The sequence below is a fragment of the Rhinoderma darwinii genome, chromosome 5 (genome assembly GCF_050947455.1).
Source record: "Rhinoderma darwinii isolate aRhiDar2 chromosome 5, aRhiDar2.hap1, whole genome shotgun sequence".
NCBI lineage: Eukaryota > Metazoa > Chordata > Amphibia > Anura > Rhinodermatidae > Rhinoderma > Rhinoderma darwinii.
In genome coordinates, this window is record NC_134691.1 from 330,093,286 (window position 1) to 330,112,919 (window position 19,634).

The 19,634-nt window shown below is 40.3% G+C and overlaps 1 protein-coding gene across 1 annotated transcript in view; it reads left to right on the forward strand.

The window, feature by feature from the left end:
- LOC142652174 (putative acyl-CoA dehydrogenase 6) overlaps window positions 1-19,314 on the forward strand; it is a 90,482-nt gene extending 71,168 nt beyond the window's left edge. The window contains exons 7-10 of the mRNA XM_075827723.1: window positions 403-576; window positions 3,022-3,183; window positions 9,295-9,445; window positions 19,052-19,314. Coding sequence (XP_075683838.1) covers window positions 403-576; window positions 3,022-3,183; window positions 9,295-9,445; window positions 19,052-19,145 — 581 coding nt within the window. The 3' untranslated portion in view covers window positions 19,146-19,314. The remainder of the gene's footprint in view (window positions 1-402; window positions 577-3,021; window positions 3,184-9,294; window positions 9,446-19,051) is intronic.
- The last annotated feature ends 320 nt before the right edge of the window (window positions 19,315-19,634 follow it).

Consider the following 19,634-nt stretch of genomic DNA (forward strand, 5'->3'; position numbering starts at 1 on the left):
GGCAGTATACTGTGTGGGGAGACACTATAGAGCATTATACTGTGTGGGGAGGCACTATGGGGGCAGTATACTGTGTGGGGAGACACTATGCTGTGAATGGAAGTTTATAGAAACCGAGCAACACATCAAACTACGCTGTTTATTTATGCTGGACCCGCCGGATGCGCCTCTGTTTTTGTAAGCATGCGTTGGGGGAGATATATTGGGAAATTAATCAACACAGAATTTAGGACCTATTTCGATGAAAAAATGATGTTCAGAGATGGGCATTCACTTTAAATCAGGATCAGGTACCCATATGGTACCCTACCTACCAATCTGTGTACAGCGCTGCCAAGTATGTTGGTGCCATATAAGAAACAGGAAATAAATACATTCGTGGTTAATATATTTTGTTTCTAGGTGTTCACGTGACAAAGAAAATTGACAAAATGGGCATGAAGTCGTCGGACACGGCTCAGATCTTTTTCGAGGACGTCAGGATACCCAGTAAATATCTGATAGGCGAGGAAGGCATGGGGTTCATCTACCAGATGCTGCAGTTTCAGGAGGAGAGAATGTGGGGTGTAGCTAACGGTAAGTAGTAATTATTCCTTCTTAGCCATCTCTTCGAGGTTCCTTGGTCCAATCTTAGTAGGAAAGGATGTGACTAATTGTCAACTTATCGTCAACTTTTTGAAATACTGAAAACCCAACAGCTCCGGTGCATGGAATATTAATATAAAGTAGTAAAAGGGATCAGACATTTCCTGGTAATAAAGGGAATTAGACGTTTCCTCTTCCAGGTGGGATATAAATAGGCCCTTGGTGTTTCTAGAAATGACGTGTATGGCTGGGGTTCCACTGAGCTGTCTGCGACCAGGGAATATGGCTGGTTAAGTAGGAAAAATATGAAGTAGTAAGAAGTCTTAAAGGGCAGCGCGTCACTGCGGGATAGGGCTGAGTATCCTGTGAGAGATGTGCATCTAGTACATGAAGTCCAGCGTAGACTGGAGGTGACACCGTTTCGTCACTAGGAGAATTGCTCATTTTATTCTCTATTCACGGGAAATATGCAGACGGCCAGGCACACCCAAACAGCTCCGGAGAATGTGTTACTTAACGTTAACCCTTTTAATGGTTCAATTTCCTAATTTTTTTTCATACCTCGTTTAATTTCAAAAACAATTTAAAAAATATTGTAGAGAAAAAGTATTCTTCTATTTTTGTATATTGGCCATGTTTCAGCTCTTCAAACTAATTTTCATATAAGACAAAACCCTGTGTAAAAAATTCATTTAAACCCTTAAAGGAGTTGTCCACTTTTGGACAATCCCTACTTCGAAGAAAGGACCCTAGACAATAAGCAGATCACAAAGTGCCCCCCTCCCAGTATCCCCCAACAATCCGCTGTGGGGAAACCTGGCAGAATGTGTTCGATTTCCCTGCAGCGCCCCCACAGGGGAAATTAAGCATTACAAAGTGCACCTTCAGATCAATGGGTAGTCTGAATAATACAGGACACGTCTTCCAGAGTAAGAGACGCTCTTTGTAAGAGCTCTCAATTCCGGCCAAGAGATGAGGATAATTACCAGAGGACCCCCCTCTATTAACTCAGAATCAGGTATATATGACAATGGGTTTTCTAAACTGGAAATGCTGTTTTTCTGTTCCACTATTTCAGCTGCAAATGTAAATGTACCCTTAATTGACATCATTAAAATAGAACACAGCTTATATATGAACACATAGGCTATTGCATCACAGAATACAGCCAAGGAATTAAGACAAACACTTTTGTGACATCATCTAAATAAAACACAGCCTATAAATAAATATACTATTATGAAATCATCATAATAGAATACATCCCAGAAATAAAAACACAGACTATGGTGAAATCATCATTGTAAGAACACAGCCTAGGAATAAAGACAAACAATTTTGTGATGTCACCACAATAGAACACAGCCTAGAAATAATACACGGTTATGAAATCATCAAAATAGAATGCAGCTTATAAATGAAACCAAGTGCTATTGTAACATCATCACTATAGAACACAGCTTAGGTATACAAGGGACAACTATTGTGACATCATCATAGAAGAACACAGCTTATAAATGAAACCAAGTGCTATTGTAACATCATCACTATAGAACACAGCCTAGGTATATACAAGGGACAACTATTGTGACATCATCATAGAAGAACACAGCTTATAAATGAAGTCCAACACCATTGTGACGACATCACAATACAGCACAGCTTATTAATGCATTTGTGACATCATTAGAAGTATACAAAACAGCATAGGAAATAGACAAAATCTATGACATCATCACAGTATAACACAGCTGAAAAATCAAGACTCAGGCTATATAGCAAGAGCTATAGTCAAAGTCTTTGACTTGACTGCAGGCAGCATTACAACCAACCAGTTCGAACTTTCCAGTTAATCATCCCCTCAAAAAATACTAAAAATAAATAAATACAACTCATCTTGCAAAAAAAAAAGCACTTATATAGTTGCGGTCTTTAATGCTAAAATAGGCCCATCCCTTAAAGGATTTACTACTGTATACATTGTGCAACTAAATGCTCATTTCTTTACAATGCTCATAATATGATTATAGATTGGGGGCTATGGGGCCCCATGCAAAGGGGGGTGGGGGGCACAGTTTAGGTTTTCCTCAATGCATAGAGGAAACATGAAAATGATTGTCCCTCTTCACAGGCTCTGCAACATTAGCAAAGAAGGGAGAAGGAAACCCGGCTAGGGGAGGCTCTCACCAACTCTCTTTCCTACAATGGATTGATTGTTGGGTGGGTGACCAAGCATTGGGCACGTTGCCCCAAATGGGTGGCATAGGAAGGATCCCACCACATAGGAAGGATCCCATTTCAAATTTTGCTAGAGGGCCTATTCTCCATGCACCGCCCCCCCTCCCCCCATGAATAAATATGTAACATTTTGGAGACTATGTTTTTTGGTCAGGAGAGGTGGATCCGTTTTCATACATGTTCTTATTCCAATCTCAGTTTTGACTCCCATGGAAAACATCATACAAGAAACCATCAAATACACAAGTGACAGGAAAATCTTCAACCAGCCGCTGCTGAATAACCAGATCGTGCACTTTCGCCTGGCTGAGCTGAACACGGAGATTGAGCTTCTGAGGTCTCTGCTGTATCGTACGGTCGGTGAGTCCTCCGGAGTTTTATTCTTCTCTGTAATACTTCGTGCACATTCTGCCACCTTCATCTACTGTGGACTTACACATCCGGCCTGTCTAGAGAAAGCAGGAATTTGGTATGTTACTTGAAAGCATCACACATGGTCGTACATTTTGTGATCATTATACCTGGGGTCATTATTTTTTTCTATGTTCTCACCTCATGCCATATTTATACATGGTTGCTGGTTGGATCCATGTATAGATATGTTGTACTGTATAGTGGGGCTGCACATTAAAAGGGTTGCCTGCTTTGGACAAACCCTTTCTGTTAGTAAGTTTCCCCAGAAAAAAGCTGGAACCCCCGTGATCAGCTGTAATCTGTAGAGAACCACGCAAGTGTTGCATTTCCCTGCAGCGCTACAACAGGGAAAATGGAGCATTACACAGTTGAAATTAAAATCAATGGGCACTAAAATCAATGGGCATCACTCAGTGTAATGCATGAACTTGCCGGGTCCTACAGAGCAAGGGACACCCTTCATAGCCACTTTCCACTCTGGGTAATTGATGAGGGTCCTGAAGGGTATGCTGTCCTTTATTAACTCAGAAGGCCATAATAGGGTATTTGAAAGTGGGTTTTCTAAACCAGGGAGTCCCATTAACAAGTAGTGATCTTCAATTACATCAAGTCTCTTTCTGCTTGTTTCTTGCTGGCATTCAGCCTGCTTAACCTTGGAGCCCCCTGCTGGTTCAGTGTCTGTACAGTATGTTCTTCCAAGGTGGAGTGTGAGAGATGTAATGTTTACTCTAGACATTGTATAATAGTCTGAAATAGAATTTATTTATTTTTTTCCAGGGGTTGTATTGTAATTCCCTGTGCAGCGAATAGCCGAGATCATCTGTGTAGGTTTTAAGCTGATGGGACCTTTTCTCTTTGATCTCGCTATCGCCAGGGGTCCCAGATGTCAAACCCCCACAGATCATAATGTTATGGCATAGCCTAGTGATATGCCATAACATTATTAGATAGGAATAACCCTTTAAAGAAGAGTATTAAAAGATGATGTAGGGGAGACACAAAAAAAATGTGTCTTCTGACTTGGGGTGTTTTGTGAATGGAGGGAGTAGAGAATGGGCTACAACATGGGTACCAATCTATGTGTTAGAACCTGGTCCTGGCAGTGAGTATCAATATCAACAGGCCTTCTTTTTTATGGTGGGTGACACTACTAGATCTTGACAAGAGCATAGAGATCCGATGGTGTCACCTGTCAGCCACACCCTCCGTGGCTTAGCAAACATAAAAGAAAATTATTCTTAACCCCTTAAGGACGCAGCCTAGTTTGGGCCTTAAGGCTCAGAGCCCATTTTTCAAATCTGACATATTTCACTTTATGTGGTAATAACGTCGGAATGCTTAAACCTATCCAAGCGATTCTGAGATTGTTTTCTCGTGACACTTTGGGCTTCATGTTCGTGGTAAAATTTGGTCGATATATTCAGTCTTTATTTGTGAAAAATTGCAAAATTTAGAGAAAATGTACAAAAAATAGCATTTTTCTGAATTTAAATGCATCTGCTTGAAAAACAGATGGTTATACCACCCAAAATAGTTACTAAGTCACATTTCCCATATGTTTACTTTAGATTGGCATCGGTTTTTGAACATTATTTTATTTTTCTTGGACGTTACAAGACTTAGAACATAAACAGCAATTTCTCATATTCTTAAGAAAATTTCAAAAGCCTTTTTTTGAAGGTACCAGTTCAGTTCTGAAGTGGATTTGAGGGGCCTATGTATTAGAAACCCCCATAAAACACCCCATTTTAAAAACTAGACCCCTCAAAGTATTCAAAACAGCATATAGAAAGTTTTTTAACCCTTCAGGCATTTCACAGGAATTAAAGCAAAGTGGAAATGAAATTTGCAAATTTCATTTTTTCTGCTGAATTTCAATTTTATTAAATTTTTTTCTGTAACAGAGAAGGTTTTACCAGAGAAATACTACTAAATATGTATAGTCCAGATTCTGCAGTTTTTAGAAATGTCCCACATGTGGCCCTACTGCGCTCGTGGACTAAAACACAAGCCCTAGAAGCAAAGAAGCACCTAGTGCATTTTGAGGCCTCTTTTTTTATTAGAATATATTTTAGGCAGCATGCCAGGTTTGAAGAGGTGCTGAGGTATCAAAACAATGGAAACCCACCAGAAGTGACCCCATTTTGAAAATTACACCCCTCAAGGAATTCATTTATGGTTTTTGTTACCATTTTGACCACACAGTTTTTTCACAGCACCTATTTGAATTGGGCTGTGAAATGAAAAAAATGATATTTTTTCCAATAAGATGTCATTTTTGATCAAAATTTCTTATTTTCACAAGGAACAAAATACCCCATTTTTTTGCCCAATTTGTCCTTAGTGCGGCAATACCCCATTTGTGGTGATAAACTGCCGTTTGGGCCCATGGGAGGGCTCAGAAGGAAAGGAGCGCTATGTGTTTGTTGGAGTCCAGATTTTGCTGGATTGGTTTTCGGGTGCCATGTCGCATTTGCAGAGCCCCAGAGGTATCAAAGCAATGGAAACCCACCAGAAGTGACCCCATTTTGGAAACTACACCCCTCAAGAAATTTATTTATGTTTTTTGTTATCATTTTGACCGCACAGTTTTTTCACAGCACCTATTTGAATTGGGCTGTGAAATGAAAAAAATGATATTTTTTCCAATAAGATTTCATTTTTGATCAAAATGTCTTATTTTCACAAGGAACAACATACCCCATTTTGTTGCCCAATTTGTCCTTAGTGCGGCAATACCCCATTTGTGGTGATAAACGGCCGTTTGGGCCCATGGGAGGGCTCAGAAGGAAAGGACCACCATTTGGCCTACTGGAGCTTTTCTGGTGCTAAGTCATGTATGCAGAAGCCCCTGAGGTACCAGTACAGTTGAAACCCCCGAGCAGTGACCCCATTTTAAAAACTACACCCCTTAAGACATTCATCTAGAGGTGTAGTGAGCATTTTGACCCCACAGGTACTGTGTAAAAGATAATGCGCATCAGATGGTGCAGTGTGAGATTTGCAATTTTATATATATATATATATGGCATGTCAGTGTCCAATATATTGTGCCCAGCATGCGCCACCAGAGATATACACCACTTAAATTGTAATGTGGGTTCTCCTGGGTACGGCAATACCCTACATGTGGCTGTTATCAGCTGCCTGGGCATACGGCAGGGCTCAGAAGGGAAAGATGAGGGGGGTAAGCTGTGCGGAGTGCATCAGGGTAAATTAAAAATCAAGGGATGTATGATACATTTTAAAACAATCTTTTATACAGAGCCCTGGTTTTTCGGGACACGTGTCACATTGGTATATTGTGTTCTTCCTTATCCCCCTCTTATAGCAGACTTTGCACCTCTTTTGACTCTTTCCCTTTCCACCGGTTTGGGGAACTTCTCCTGGAAAGTGTTGCCCTGGTACGATGCGTGTGGCCCCGCTTCCAGAAGTACTGGGTGCCCCCCCTTCTTGGTCCCTAAAGATTAGATCTTGAAATTCCAGGAAAGTTTCCCTCTGGCCTGCACATCGACGTAGCACGTGCGCATTGTACAAAGCCATCTGTATGATGTGCCCGGCCAGCTTCTTATACCACACCGCATGGCGCTGTAGGGCTTCAGGACTTGATTTGACAAGTCCATCCCTCCCATGTACCTATTGTAGTCCAGGATGCAGTCTGGTTTGGGGGTGGCCTTTCCTTCATATATCCTAAATCTGTAGGTATACCCTGATGCACTCTCGCAGCTTATACATCTTCACGCCATACCTTGCCCTCTTACCCGGCAGGTACTGGCGGAATTGAACCCTCCCTTTAAAATGTACCAGGGACTCATCAATAGAAATACACTTCTCGGGGGTGTATGCTTGGGAAAACCGGGCACTGAAACGGTCTAATAGGGGTCTCCATTTATACAAACGGTCAAAACTGGGGTCATCTCGGGGTGGGCACGGCTCATTATCAGTATAATGTAAGAAGCGAAGTATTGCCTCATTTATTTATTTTTTTAGGTTCCAGTTCAGTTCTGAAGTTGCTTTGAGGGGCCCATATATTAGAAACCCCTATCAAATACCCCATTTTAGAAACTAGACCCCTCAAAGTATTCACAACAGCATATAGAAAGTTTATGAACCCTTTAGGTGTTTCACAGGAATTTAGAGCAAAGTAGAGGTGAAATTTACTTTTTATTTTTTGTCAGAAAATCCTCTTTATACCATTTTTTTTATAACACAAAAGGATTTATCAGAGAAACGCAACTTAATACGTATTGCCCAGATTCTGCAGTTTAGAGAAATATCCCACATGTGGCCCTCGGGCGGTAATGGACTGAAGGAGCGGCCTCAGAAGCAAAGGAGCACCTAGTGGATTATGAGACCTCTTTTTTATTAGGCACCATGTCCGGTTTGAAGAGGTCTTGTGGTGCCAAAACAGTGGAAAACCCCAAAAGTGACCCCAATTTGGAAACTAGACCCCTTGAGGAATCCATTGTAGTTTTCATGTCATGCATGCGGTTTTTTGATCAGTTTTTATTCTATTTTTAAGTGGCGTGGTGACTAAAAAACAGCAATTCTACTATTGTTTTTTTATTCTATTTTTTTTACAGCGTTCACCGTGCGCTATAAATGACATATTCACTTTATTCTGCGGGGCGATACGATTACGGCGATACCAGATGTTTATAGTTTTTTTTAATGTCTCATGGCGTTTGCACAATAAAATACGTTTTGTAAACAATCATTCACTTTTTGTGTTACCTTATTCTAAGAGCCAGAACGTTTTTATTTTTCAATCAATAAAGCCGTGCGAGGACTTATTTTTTGCGTAACGAACTGTAGTTTCCATCAATACCAATTTTTCGGTACATGCGACTTTTTGATCTCTTTTTATTCCATTTTTTGGGAGGTGAAGTGACCAAACAATTGTGATTGTGGTACGGTTTATTATTATTTTTTTTTACGGCGTTCACCGTGCGGGATAAATAACAAAATAAATTTGTAGTTCAGGCCGTTACGGACGCGGCGATACCAATTATGTATAGTTTATTTGTTTGTTTATATATTTTTATTAATAATAAAGGACTGATAAGGGAAAAAGGGGGATTTTTACTTTTAATACTTTTATTTTCTTATTTTTACACAACTTTTTTTAACTTTTTTTTTACTTTATTACTTTGTCCCACTAGGGGACTTGAGGGCAGGAGGCCCTGATCGCTATTCTAATACACTGCACTACATGCGTAGTGCAGTGTATTAGAACTGTCAGCTACTCACTGACAGCAAGCATAGTGGGTCCTGACGTTGTCAGGACCCACTAGGCTTCCGTCTATGGCATAGCCGGACGCCATTGTTTGGTGTCCGGTTGCCATAGTCACCATCGCCGGCCGCTATCGTGTAGCAGGCCGGCGATGGCGGATTAACCCCTAAGAAGCCGCGATCGCTATTGAACGCGGCTTCTGAGAGGTTAATCGGCGGGGGAGCTCCGCGATCGGTCCCGGCACATTGAGCAGTGATAGTCTGCTGTCGGAAACAGCAGCTATCACAGCTCATGAACGCGCCCCGCGCGAACGGCGCCGTGTTTACTCCATGACATATTATTATGTCATGGAGCGCGAATGATGCACTTACCATGACATAATAGTATGTCCTGGAGCGTTAAGGGGTTAAAGGGGACGTCCTAACAGTGGCATACAAAGAAGAGAGGAGGCCAGATAGCAAAGTTCAAAATGCGCTTCCATCTATGGTGCTGGACTTTGCCAGCTAGGTCAGAGAGGCCTGGTGTTTGTTCCTCCACGCCACCCTTTCCATGACCCTTGAGTCAATTTAAAAAAAATGCAATTCCTCATAAGACGGAAGTCCTGCATCGGTTCTCACCCCTATTAGCAAATATAATGGGACTAACCATGGCTGGGCCTCCTCTCTCCAATGGTCCCTTAGCAGCACATGGCCTGCCACTATGTCATGTACGCCATTGCCCCTTTATATATAATAAAAATAGGAAACTCTGTTTCTATCCCTTTAAAGTGCTATGCTGTTTTTTTCATGAACTTTTCCTGAATAATATATGTATTTTTCTTATAGGATTATATATTGATGGGAATGACGTCACCAAATTAGCTTCCATGGCCAAGTTAAAGGCTGGGCGCTTGGCAAGAGAGTTGAGTGACAGCTGCCTCCAGTTCTGGGGAGGGATGGGATTCACAAATGAAGTTCTCGTAAGCAGGTTTTATAGGTGAGTCCGGCGGTGCCTGATGTTAAACTGTTGATATTTATGGAACTATCTATGAATTATTGGTATTTCATTTTTAAGAGAATGACAATGTCTGTTGGCCAAGAACCTAGAGATAGGCAGGAAATGTCTCACACTATGAGATCAATATCTCATGACCGAGGACCGATTCTTAAAGGAGCACTATGGGCAAAAGCGATACACTGTGTTATACCAAGTGCAGGGCCTGAGGGGGCGGAGCGCGACACAGGGATTCTTTCTTTAGTGTTCTCTAAATTTTGGGTCAGATTTCCAATAATAGAAATCTATGAGTAGTGCCAAAGGGGGTTGATCTCTCTATAGAGACCTTTAATTCTGGATAGAAGCGCTGGTCCGTGATCACAGACTTCACCAATGTTATCATGATCTACGACATATCGGAAGAGTATTCTGAAAAGATTTCCCATTTAAAGGGTAACTAAACTTTCAAAAAACTTCTGACATGTCAGAAGTTTTGATCGGTGGGGGTCCGAGCACTGAGACCCCCCACCGATGGCTAAAACATGATGGAGTGCTGAGCGGCTTCATTTCTGTTCAGCTTTTCTTGGAAAGCCGAGCAGTTGGTGTACGGGCTAGTAGACTTTCTATTGAGCCCGTACATCGTTACCTCGGCTTTCCTAGAAAAGCAGATCAGAAACAAAGCGGCTCAGCACTCACCCAAGCACTTCTGCCGCTTCGTTTTAGTGATCGGTGGGGGTCTGACTGCCCGGACCCTCACCGATCAAAACTTCTGACTGCCTCTATGACAGTTTTCTGAAAGTTTAGTTTCCCTTTAAGTAAGGAACTGTCATGGCGGATGAGGCAGTTTTCCATTCTGTGACTTGGTATGGGTATGTAATTATTATATTATTAGATCACATTCCACACTATGACAGCCCATTTATATCGACATTGAAGTAAAATATTTCCCTGTTAGATGCCAGTTACAGAATCTCATGATGCAAATTGGGTTTTCCAGGAGAGTATCTCTGCCGGTGATGCATTCCTACATAGCTCCATATAGTCAGTGCCCGGCACGGCCTCCCCTCCCCACCGCCGTCACCCGCTCGTCCTTTTTTTATGCTTCAGTCCACAAATATTTTTATATCCTTTAACTGTAAAATTCTCAATGTCACCTGTTTCTTTTTACTATGACACAACATACCCGACCTGTGACCTCGGCGTCAGATATTGCCGTTTTTTTTACTTCTCTTCTTGTTGCCTGCACTTCTACCTCTGATGATGATATTCACTATAGTTGCTGCTAATATCAGATATTTTCGCTGCGGCACTTTGGTTGGTTTAATCACAGGACACACGGATGAGGTCAGGAGATTTGGATCTTTTTCTTTTCCTATAATTAAATGTTCTTTTCACATTTTGCACATTTCCGGAAAGCTGTGACCTCGGGCAGACCCTGCTCATATGCAGCTTGGCTTTTGTACCTGCAAAGCAATAGAACTTAAAATAAATATCCTCTAAATGTAAAGTGACTGATGAGAGCCTCTGTCTGCTACTCTGGGCAAAAGCTGATACTACACAATATCCGCACCATTTAAAGTGCACTAGTCATGAGCTGGGGCAAGGAACCCCCAAACTGTACTACGATGCTCTAAACACCAAGGTTTAACACACTAGTAGCATTATAATGTTTCCCAAAGCCTTTGTGTATTAATTCCTCACAGTTTTCATAATTTCTGCTTGCTGTCAGTGAATAAAACATAGTTGTTTACATTCAGTGGCTAAAAACCCACCGTGCCAACACAGCTGCGAAGCTCGTGTGGAGAGAGAGTGTGATGCATTGTAACAAGTCCTTCATCTGTGTAAGCAGAACATTTTCAGTGCAGGTTTTTCAGTCTGTGAGCAAATGTGTTTCCATTCACTGATAGCAAGCACACACATGCTCTAAACCGCAGGAAGCATGTGCTGGTGACAGATAGCCTTTAAGCAATACCCTTATATAATTTAAAGTGGCTCTACAGTGGAGATAAAGGAGCACGCTGGACAAAATGTATAAACTGTGTTATGCCTAGTGGGATTCTGTCACCAGTTCAGATTTACTTCAGATTAGAGTATTAGCATGCTTGCTGTCTGTGAATGGAAACATTCGTGCTTACATTTACAAACTATAGCTGTCCTGAAAATATTCTGTTTTGCCTTTCGTGGCTTGTTACAGTGTATCAGAGCGCTCTCTTCTAACAAGCCCTGTAGCTGTGTCAGCAGGATTAGATCAGTACGGGTATTCAGCGAATATGAAAGTTTCCATTCACTGATGGCCAGCAGAGATCTTGAAAACTGAAAAAACTAACATACCCAGTATTTCAAAACGTTAAATAAGATATACATAAAACCCCTTTCATGCCCATCTTTTTGGAACGAGATGTTCAACACACGGGTGGAGCTTTAGGGAGTGCAAGGGTTGCGGTCGTACTTGTTCTCATCAGTCAAGTGGGACAAAAGGTCCCGCTGCTCCATATAAGACCAATACTACAAATGATCTGTGATTGTTGGGGGAACCTTGATATAAACAACTACATTTAGTTGTGATGTTTCATACAATGAGACAGAGAGACTGCAGCTCCATCCCCCTCCACCCCTCTCCTCTGTGTCTTTATTTACTGTGTTCCTGAAGATAAGATTATTATTGACTCAGGAGGCAGAGAATGGGGGGGCTACAGACTGCTGAAAGATAAGGAAGATTTTACTTTACCCTAATAAGGCTTCGTTCACATCTGCGTCGGGACTCCGTTCATGGGTTCCGTAGGAGGTTTCCGTCAGGGGAACCCATGAACGCAATCCAAACTGAAACCAGAGTTTTCTGTTTGCATCACCATTAAAGGGGTTGTCCCAAGTTGATAAATGGAGCTATAAAGCTCCCCCATGTAAAAATAAGAAGAATTCTAATTACCTGTCCGTCGTCCAGCGATGTCGTTTTCTTGATATCGTTGATTGAAGTTGCGGTCGGTCCCTCTTTGTATCCTGCTCGTTGCCTAGGTTCCCGGCCACCGCTATTTACCTTTAGCGGTGGCCGCGCATGCGTAATGACATCCTCTGCGTCCGGAGCAGAGGATGTCATTTACTCATGAACGCGCATCTCGGCGCATGCGCAGGAGATGCAAGGAGATGCAGTGGAAGGCACCCGTCGCGGTCGCGAGAAGTCTGCGCTCCGCTAAAGGTAAGTGTGTGTGTGTGTGTGTGTGTGTGTGTGTGTGTGTGTGTGTGTCTGTGTATATATGGGTGTGTTTGTGTATATGTGTGTGTGTTTATGTGTGAGTGTATATATGGGTGTATTTGTGTGTATATGTTTGTGTATATTTTTGTGTTTGTGTATATTTGTGTGTGTGTATATATGGGTGTGTTTGTGTATATGTCTGTGTGTGTTTTTGTATATGTGTGGGTTTGTGTATGTGTTTGTGTATATATGGGTGTGTTTGTGTACATATGTTTGTGTGTATATGTGTATATGTTTGTGTGTATATGTGTGTGTGCTTTTTTGGTGTGTTTATGTGTGTGTTTGTGTATATATGGGTGTGTTTGTGTATATATGTGTGTGTGTGTATATATGGGTGTGTTTGTGTATATATGTATATGTTTATGTATATGTGGGTTTGTTTGTGTACATGTGTTTGTGTATATGTTTGTGTGTATATGTGTGTTTGTGTATATGTTTGTGTGTGTGTTTGTGTGTTTATGTGTGTGTGTGTTTGTGTATGTGGGTGTGTTTGTGCATATGTTTGTGTGTATATGTTTGTGTGTTTTTGTATATGTATATGTGTATATGTGTGTGTTTGTGTATATATGGGTGTTTGTGCATATGTGTATATGTATGCATATGTGTGTGTGTATATGTGTGTGTTTGTGTATATATGGGTGTGTTTGTGCATATGTGTATAGGTTTGTGTGTATATGTTTGTGTGTGTTTTTGTATACGTGTGTGTTTGTGTATATGTGTGTGTGTTTGTGTATATATGTGTGTGTGTGTGTATATATGTTTGTGTATATATGGGTGTGTGTGTGTATATGTGTGTGTGTATATGTGTGTGTGTATATGTGTGTGTGTATATGTGTTTATGTGTGTGTTTGTGTAATATATGGGTGTGTGTTTATATGTGTTTGTGTATATGTTTGTGTGTGGTTGTTTGTGTGTGTGTAGGTGAGCATAAGTATCGGTATTGTTCACATTGCTAACTATTTTTTTATGTTGTTGCATATTTTGATGTACCGATTGGACTACGTCTTCGATTCGTTGGGCTACTGCGTAGATCTACGTTTTTTGAAAATTTTAATAAAATGGTTAACGAGGGTTTTGTTGGGGATTTCTTATTTCAATAAAAAAAAATTGTCTTTGTGTTTTTTTTTCAAACTTTATTAGTGCCTAGATAATGGCAGTTGGCTGATTGACAGCGTCCATTATAAAGGCGGTACTTAGTGTTAGCCGGTGCAGAGGCTAGCACTAACCACCCATTATTACCCCGGTACCCACCACCACCAGGGGTGACGGGAAGAGCTTGGTACGATCCAGTACCCGACCATCTGTTGTGATGGTCGGGTACTGGGGCGGCCGTAGGCTGGTATTATGAGGCTGGGAAGGGCCAAAAACAGTGGACCTTCCCACCCTTGTAATGCTAGGCTGCTGCTGCTGTGTTGTATCGGGCTGGTTATAAAAATGGGGGGGACCCCCACGTCGTTTTTTTTGTAAAATTTAACAATAGACTTTGGGTCCCCCACATTTTTAATAACCAGCCATATACAAGGCCGCAGCAGCCTGGCATTACATGGGTGGGAAGGGCCACTGGTTTTGTCCATTCCCAGGCTAATAACACTGTGTTGTATGTGGCTGGTTATGATAAATTGGGTGGAACCCCATGTCTTTTTAATAAAAATAATAAATAAATAATAAAAAAAAAATGACGTGGGGTCCCCCCCATTTTTATAACCAGCCAGATACAACACAGCAGCAGCAGCAGCCTAGCATTACAAGGGTGGGAAGGTCCACTGTTTTTGGCCCTTCCCAGCCTCATAATACCAGCCTGCGGCCGCCCCAGAGCCCTACCATCACAATAGATGGTCGGGTACTGGATCGTACCCAGCTCTTCCCGGCACCCCTGGTGGTGGTGGGTACCGGGGTAATAATGGTGTTTAGTGTTAGCCTCTGCACCGGCTAACACTAAGCCTCCCCTTAGTAATGGACCTTGTCACTCAGACAGCGGCCATTACTAAAGTGGTAGTAATAAAACTTGAAAAGAAAAGACAAAGATATAGATAAAATATTTTATTGAAATAAAGCACCCCCAACACAACCCTCATTAACCATTTTATTGATGAAAAAAAAAGCGTCATCTAACTAGTCCTCGAAACCGACGTAGTCCAAACACCAAACCTGTAAAAAAATCAAAAATATAAAAAAAAAAATGAAATAAAACATGTCGTAGGCTTACTTTCACTTTCATGTGTGATACTGACTGTTATACCATGTATAGAAGCCTGCGGCAAAGTTGGCTTAGATACAGGGCGCCAGCAGACAGTATCATACATGGCCATACAGACATATATACAAACAAACATACATACATACATGCAAACATACATGCACGTATACACATACAAACATGACAACATACATACATGAAAACATACATACAAACATACATACATGCAAACATACCTACATGAAAACACATACATGAAAACATACACACATACAAACATGACTACATACATACATACATGAAAACATACATACATGCAAACATACATGCACATATACACATACAAACATGACAACATACATACATGAAAACACATACATGAAAACATACAAACATGACAACATACATACAAGAAAACATACATACATACAAGAAAACATACATACATGCAAACATACATACATGCAAACATACATACAAACATACATACATGCAAACATACATGCACATATACACATACATGCACATACAAACATACATACATACAAGCAAACATACATACAAGCAAACATACATACAAGCAAACATACAAGCAAACATACATACATGCAAACATACATACAAGCAAGCATACATACATACATACAAGCAAACATACATACAAGCAAACATACATACAAGCAAACATACATGCACATATACACATACATGCACATATACACATACAAACATGCAAACATACATACATACATACAAGCAAACATACATACAAGCAAACATACGTATATGCAAGCATACATACATGCAAACATACATACAAGCAAACATACATACAAGCAAACATACAAGCAAACATACATACAAGCAAACATACATGCAAACATACATACATGCAAACATACATACATGAAAACATATACATACATACATACATACATACAAGCAAACATACATACCTACAAGCAAACATACATACAAGCAGACATACATACATGCAAACATACATACATACAAGCAAGCATACATACATACAAGCAAACATACATACAAGCAAAAATACATGCACATATACACATACATGCACATATACACATACAAATATGCAAACATACATACAAGCAAACATACATACAAGCAAACATACAAGCAAACATACATACAAGCAAACATACATACAAGCAAACATACATACATGCAAACATACATACAAGCAAGCATACATACATACATACAAGCAAACATACATACAAGCAAACATACATACAAGCAAACATACATACAAGCAAACATACATGCACATATACACATACATGCACATATACACATACAAACATGCAAACATACATACATACATACATACAAGCAAACATACATACAAGCAAACATACGTATATGCAAGCATACATACAAGCAAACATACATACAAGCAAACATACATACAAGCAAACATACAAGCAAACATACATACAAGCAAACATACATATATGCAAACATACATACATGCAAACATACATACATGAAAACATATACATACATACATACATACATACATACATACAAGCAAACATACATACCTACAAGCAAACATACATACAAGCAGACATACATACATGCAAACATACATACATACAAGCAAGCATACATACATACAAGCAAACATACATACAAGCAAAAATACATGCACATATACACATACATGCACATATACACATACAAATATGCAAACATACATACAAGCAAACATACATACAAGCAAACATACAAGCAAACATACATACAAGCAAACATACATACAAGCAAACATACATACATGCAAACATACATACAAGCAAGCATACATACATACATACAAGCAAACATACATACAAGCAAACATACATACAAGCAAACATACATGCACATATACACATACATGCACATATACACATACAAACATGCAAACATACATACATACATACAAGCAAACATACATACAAGCAAACATACGTATATGCAAGCATACATACATGCAAACATACATACAAGCAAACATACATACAAGCAAACATACAAGCAAACATACATACAAGCAAACATACATATATGCAAACATACATACATGCAAACATACATACATGAAAACATATACATACATACATACATACATACAAGCAAACATACATACCTACAAGCAAACATACATACAAGCAGACATACATACATGCAAACATACATACATACAAGCAAGCATACATACATACAAGCAAACATACATACAAGCAAAAATACATGCACATATACACATACATGCACATATACACATACAAATATGCAAACATACATACAAGCAAACATACATACAAGCAAACATACAAGCAAACATACATACAAGCAAACATACATACAAGCAAACATACATACATGCAAACATACATACTTGCAAACATACATACATGCAAACATACATGCACATATACACATACATGCACATATACACATACAAATATGCAAACATACATACAAGAAAACATATACATACATACATACATACATAACAACATACATACCAAAATAAACTCACCTAAGACGTTCCCACGAAGAGCTGAACGGTCCCGTCACTTTTCTTCTCCCATTCACAATAACAGAGCGGCGGGCGCAGATGAAGTAATCACGTGGGCCTGATATGATTACGTCATCTGCGCCACAACGCATTGTTACTATGAATGAGCGGCGCCAAGAAGAAGGAAGATGGCAAGTGACGGGACCGTTCAGAGCGCCGTTAGAACGTCTTAGGTGATTATTATTTTATTTTATATATTTTTAGTTGTTCTCCGGGTGCTGATGCAGCACCGATGCGGCGGGTACACAAATTACATGTAGTGACAGGGTGGGGGAGGGAAAAGTGGCTTGCCGAAACGGGGTGAATGTAGTGTAGTGTAGTGTAGTGCAGTGTAGTGTTGTTGACATTCACGGTAAGTTCGTCTCAATCGGGCTTACCATGCCCGCTTGAGACGAACATTCTCCCGATGCTGCTAGAACTACAGTATCTAGCAACATCGGGAGCGCGCACACTGCAGAGCGGAGCGGCTTGATTGACATCGAGCCGCTCACGCCCCTTTTTAGAAAAGATAACCAGCACTTGCTGAGTTATCAAGTGTAAAAAAAAGGCACTTAGGAAATGAATTTTAATTTTTTTTTAACACCAAATGTTTTAAAATTCATTTCCTGCTTAGAATGTATAAAAAAAAAAATTTGAGTCAACTTGGGACAACCCCTTTAATTTCAATGGTGACAGATCCGGTGCAAATAGTTTTCATTTGTCACCGTTGTGAAAGGGTTTCGTCATTTTGACAGAATCGATACTATAGTCGACTGCGCTATTCATTTCGTCAAAACGACGGAAACCTTACACAACAGTGACAAACGAAAACTATTTGCAGCGGATCCGTCACCATTGAAATTAACGGTGATGCAAACGGAAACCTATGGTTTCCGTTTGTTTCAGGCCTTATTCACAGGAGCGTATTTCACGCCCGTGCTACGCGTGTTAAAACAACGGACGTCACACGGACCTATGCAATTCAATGGAGCCATTCAGTGCTTTTCACACAGCGTGTGTCCGCTGCGTGAATCTCACTGCATGTCCTATACTTGTGCGTTTTTTGCGCATCACGCACCCATTGAAGTCAATGGGTGCGTGAAAATCAGGGACAGCACACGGACGCACATCCGTGTGCTGTCCGTTATTCACGCAACAGTTGCTAAAGAAATTATGAGAAAAAGAAAAACACCTACTTTAGTTGTTTTTTTTTGCTGACAAAAAAAAAAACGTGTGGCATACGCGCATAACAAACGCAGACTTGCACCGTACACTGATGTCACACGGAACTGCAATGCAAGAAAAACGCTGCATTTTTTACGCGCGCAAAACGGACACATTCGTGTGAATAAGGCCTTAGTTTGGACTCCGTTCACGGGCTCCCGACAGAAAGGTCCGACATACCTCATGAACGGAGTCCTGACGCAGATGTGAACGAAGCCTAAGATATATTACAAAGTTTTTCATGTTTTACTAATTTGCATTGCAAAAATAAAATCCAAATATTATTATTATATTATTTTGTTTATTTTTGCTATTATTTATGAACAACGCCTTTAAAGTATTTGTGTTCTCTTTCTGCAGAGACTCCAGGCTGCTCTCCATCGGAGCCGGAGCGGATGAAGTCATGCTTTCAATTATTTGCAAATATATGGGAACTCTTCCAAGTAAAAAGTAGATCCATCTAATATTATAACATCCAGAAAACTCAACCGCTTATAGTTGGGTCAGAATAAGAGACTAATGTAATAATATGTGGACTGTGTCAGCGGGAAATACATCACTTTGTATTTCGTTCTGTCTTTTGTTCCTCACGGTCTTATAATAACAATAACAGTGATTTCGAATTTTTGGTGGATTTTTATAGAAATAATCTGATATGTTTGCCATTCAGGTTCACAGATAAGTGGATGCTGATAACATTATGAATGCAGATGATAGGATGGGAAATCCCTCCATAAACTGATCACAGGGTGTCCTACTGCTGGGACCCCCAGCAATTAGCTATAATCTGTGGGGCAATCCAGCAGCAAGTGTTCAATTTTCCTGCAGTGCCTCCGCAGGGAAAATTAAGTATTACACAATTACCATTCAAATTAATAGGCTGTCCAGATGCACGTATGTGTCAGGTGTACTAGATAAAGAGACACTATTTGTAGTTGATCTC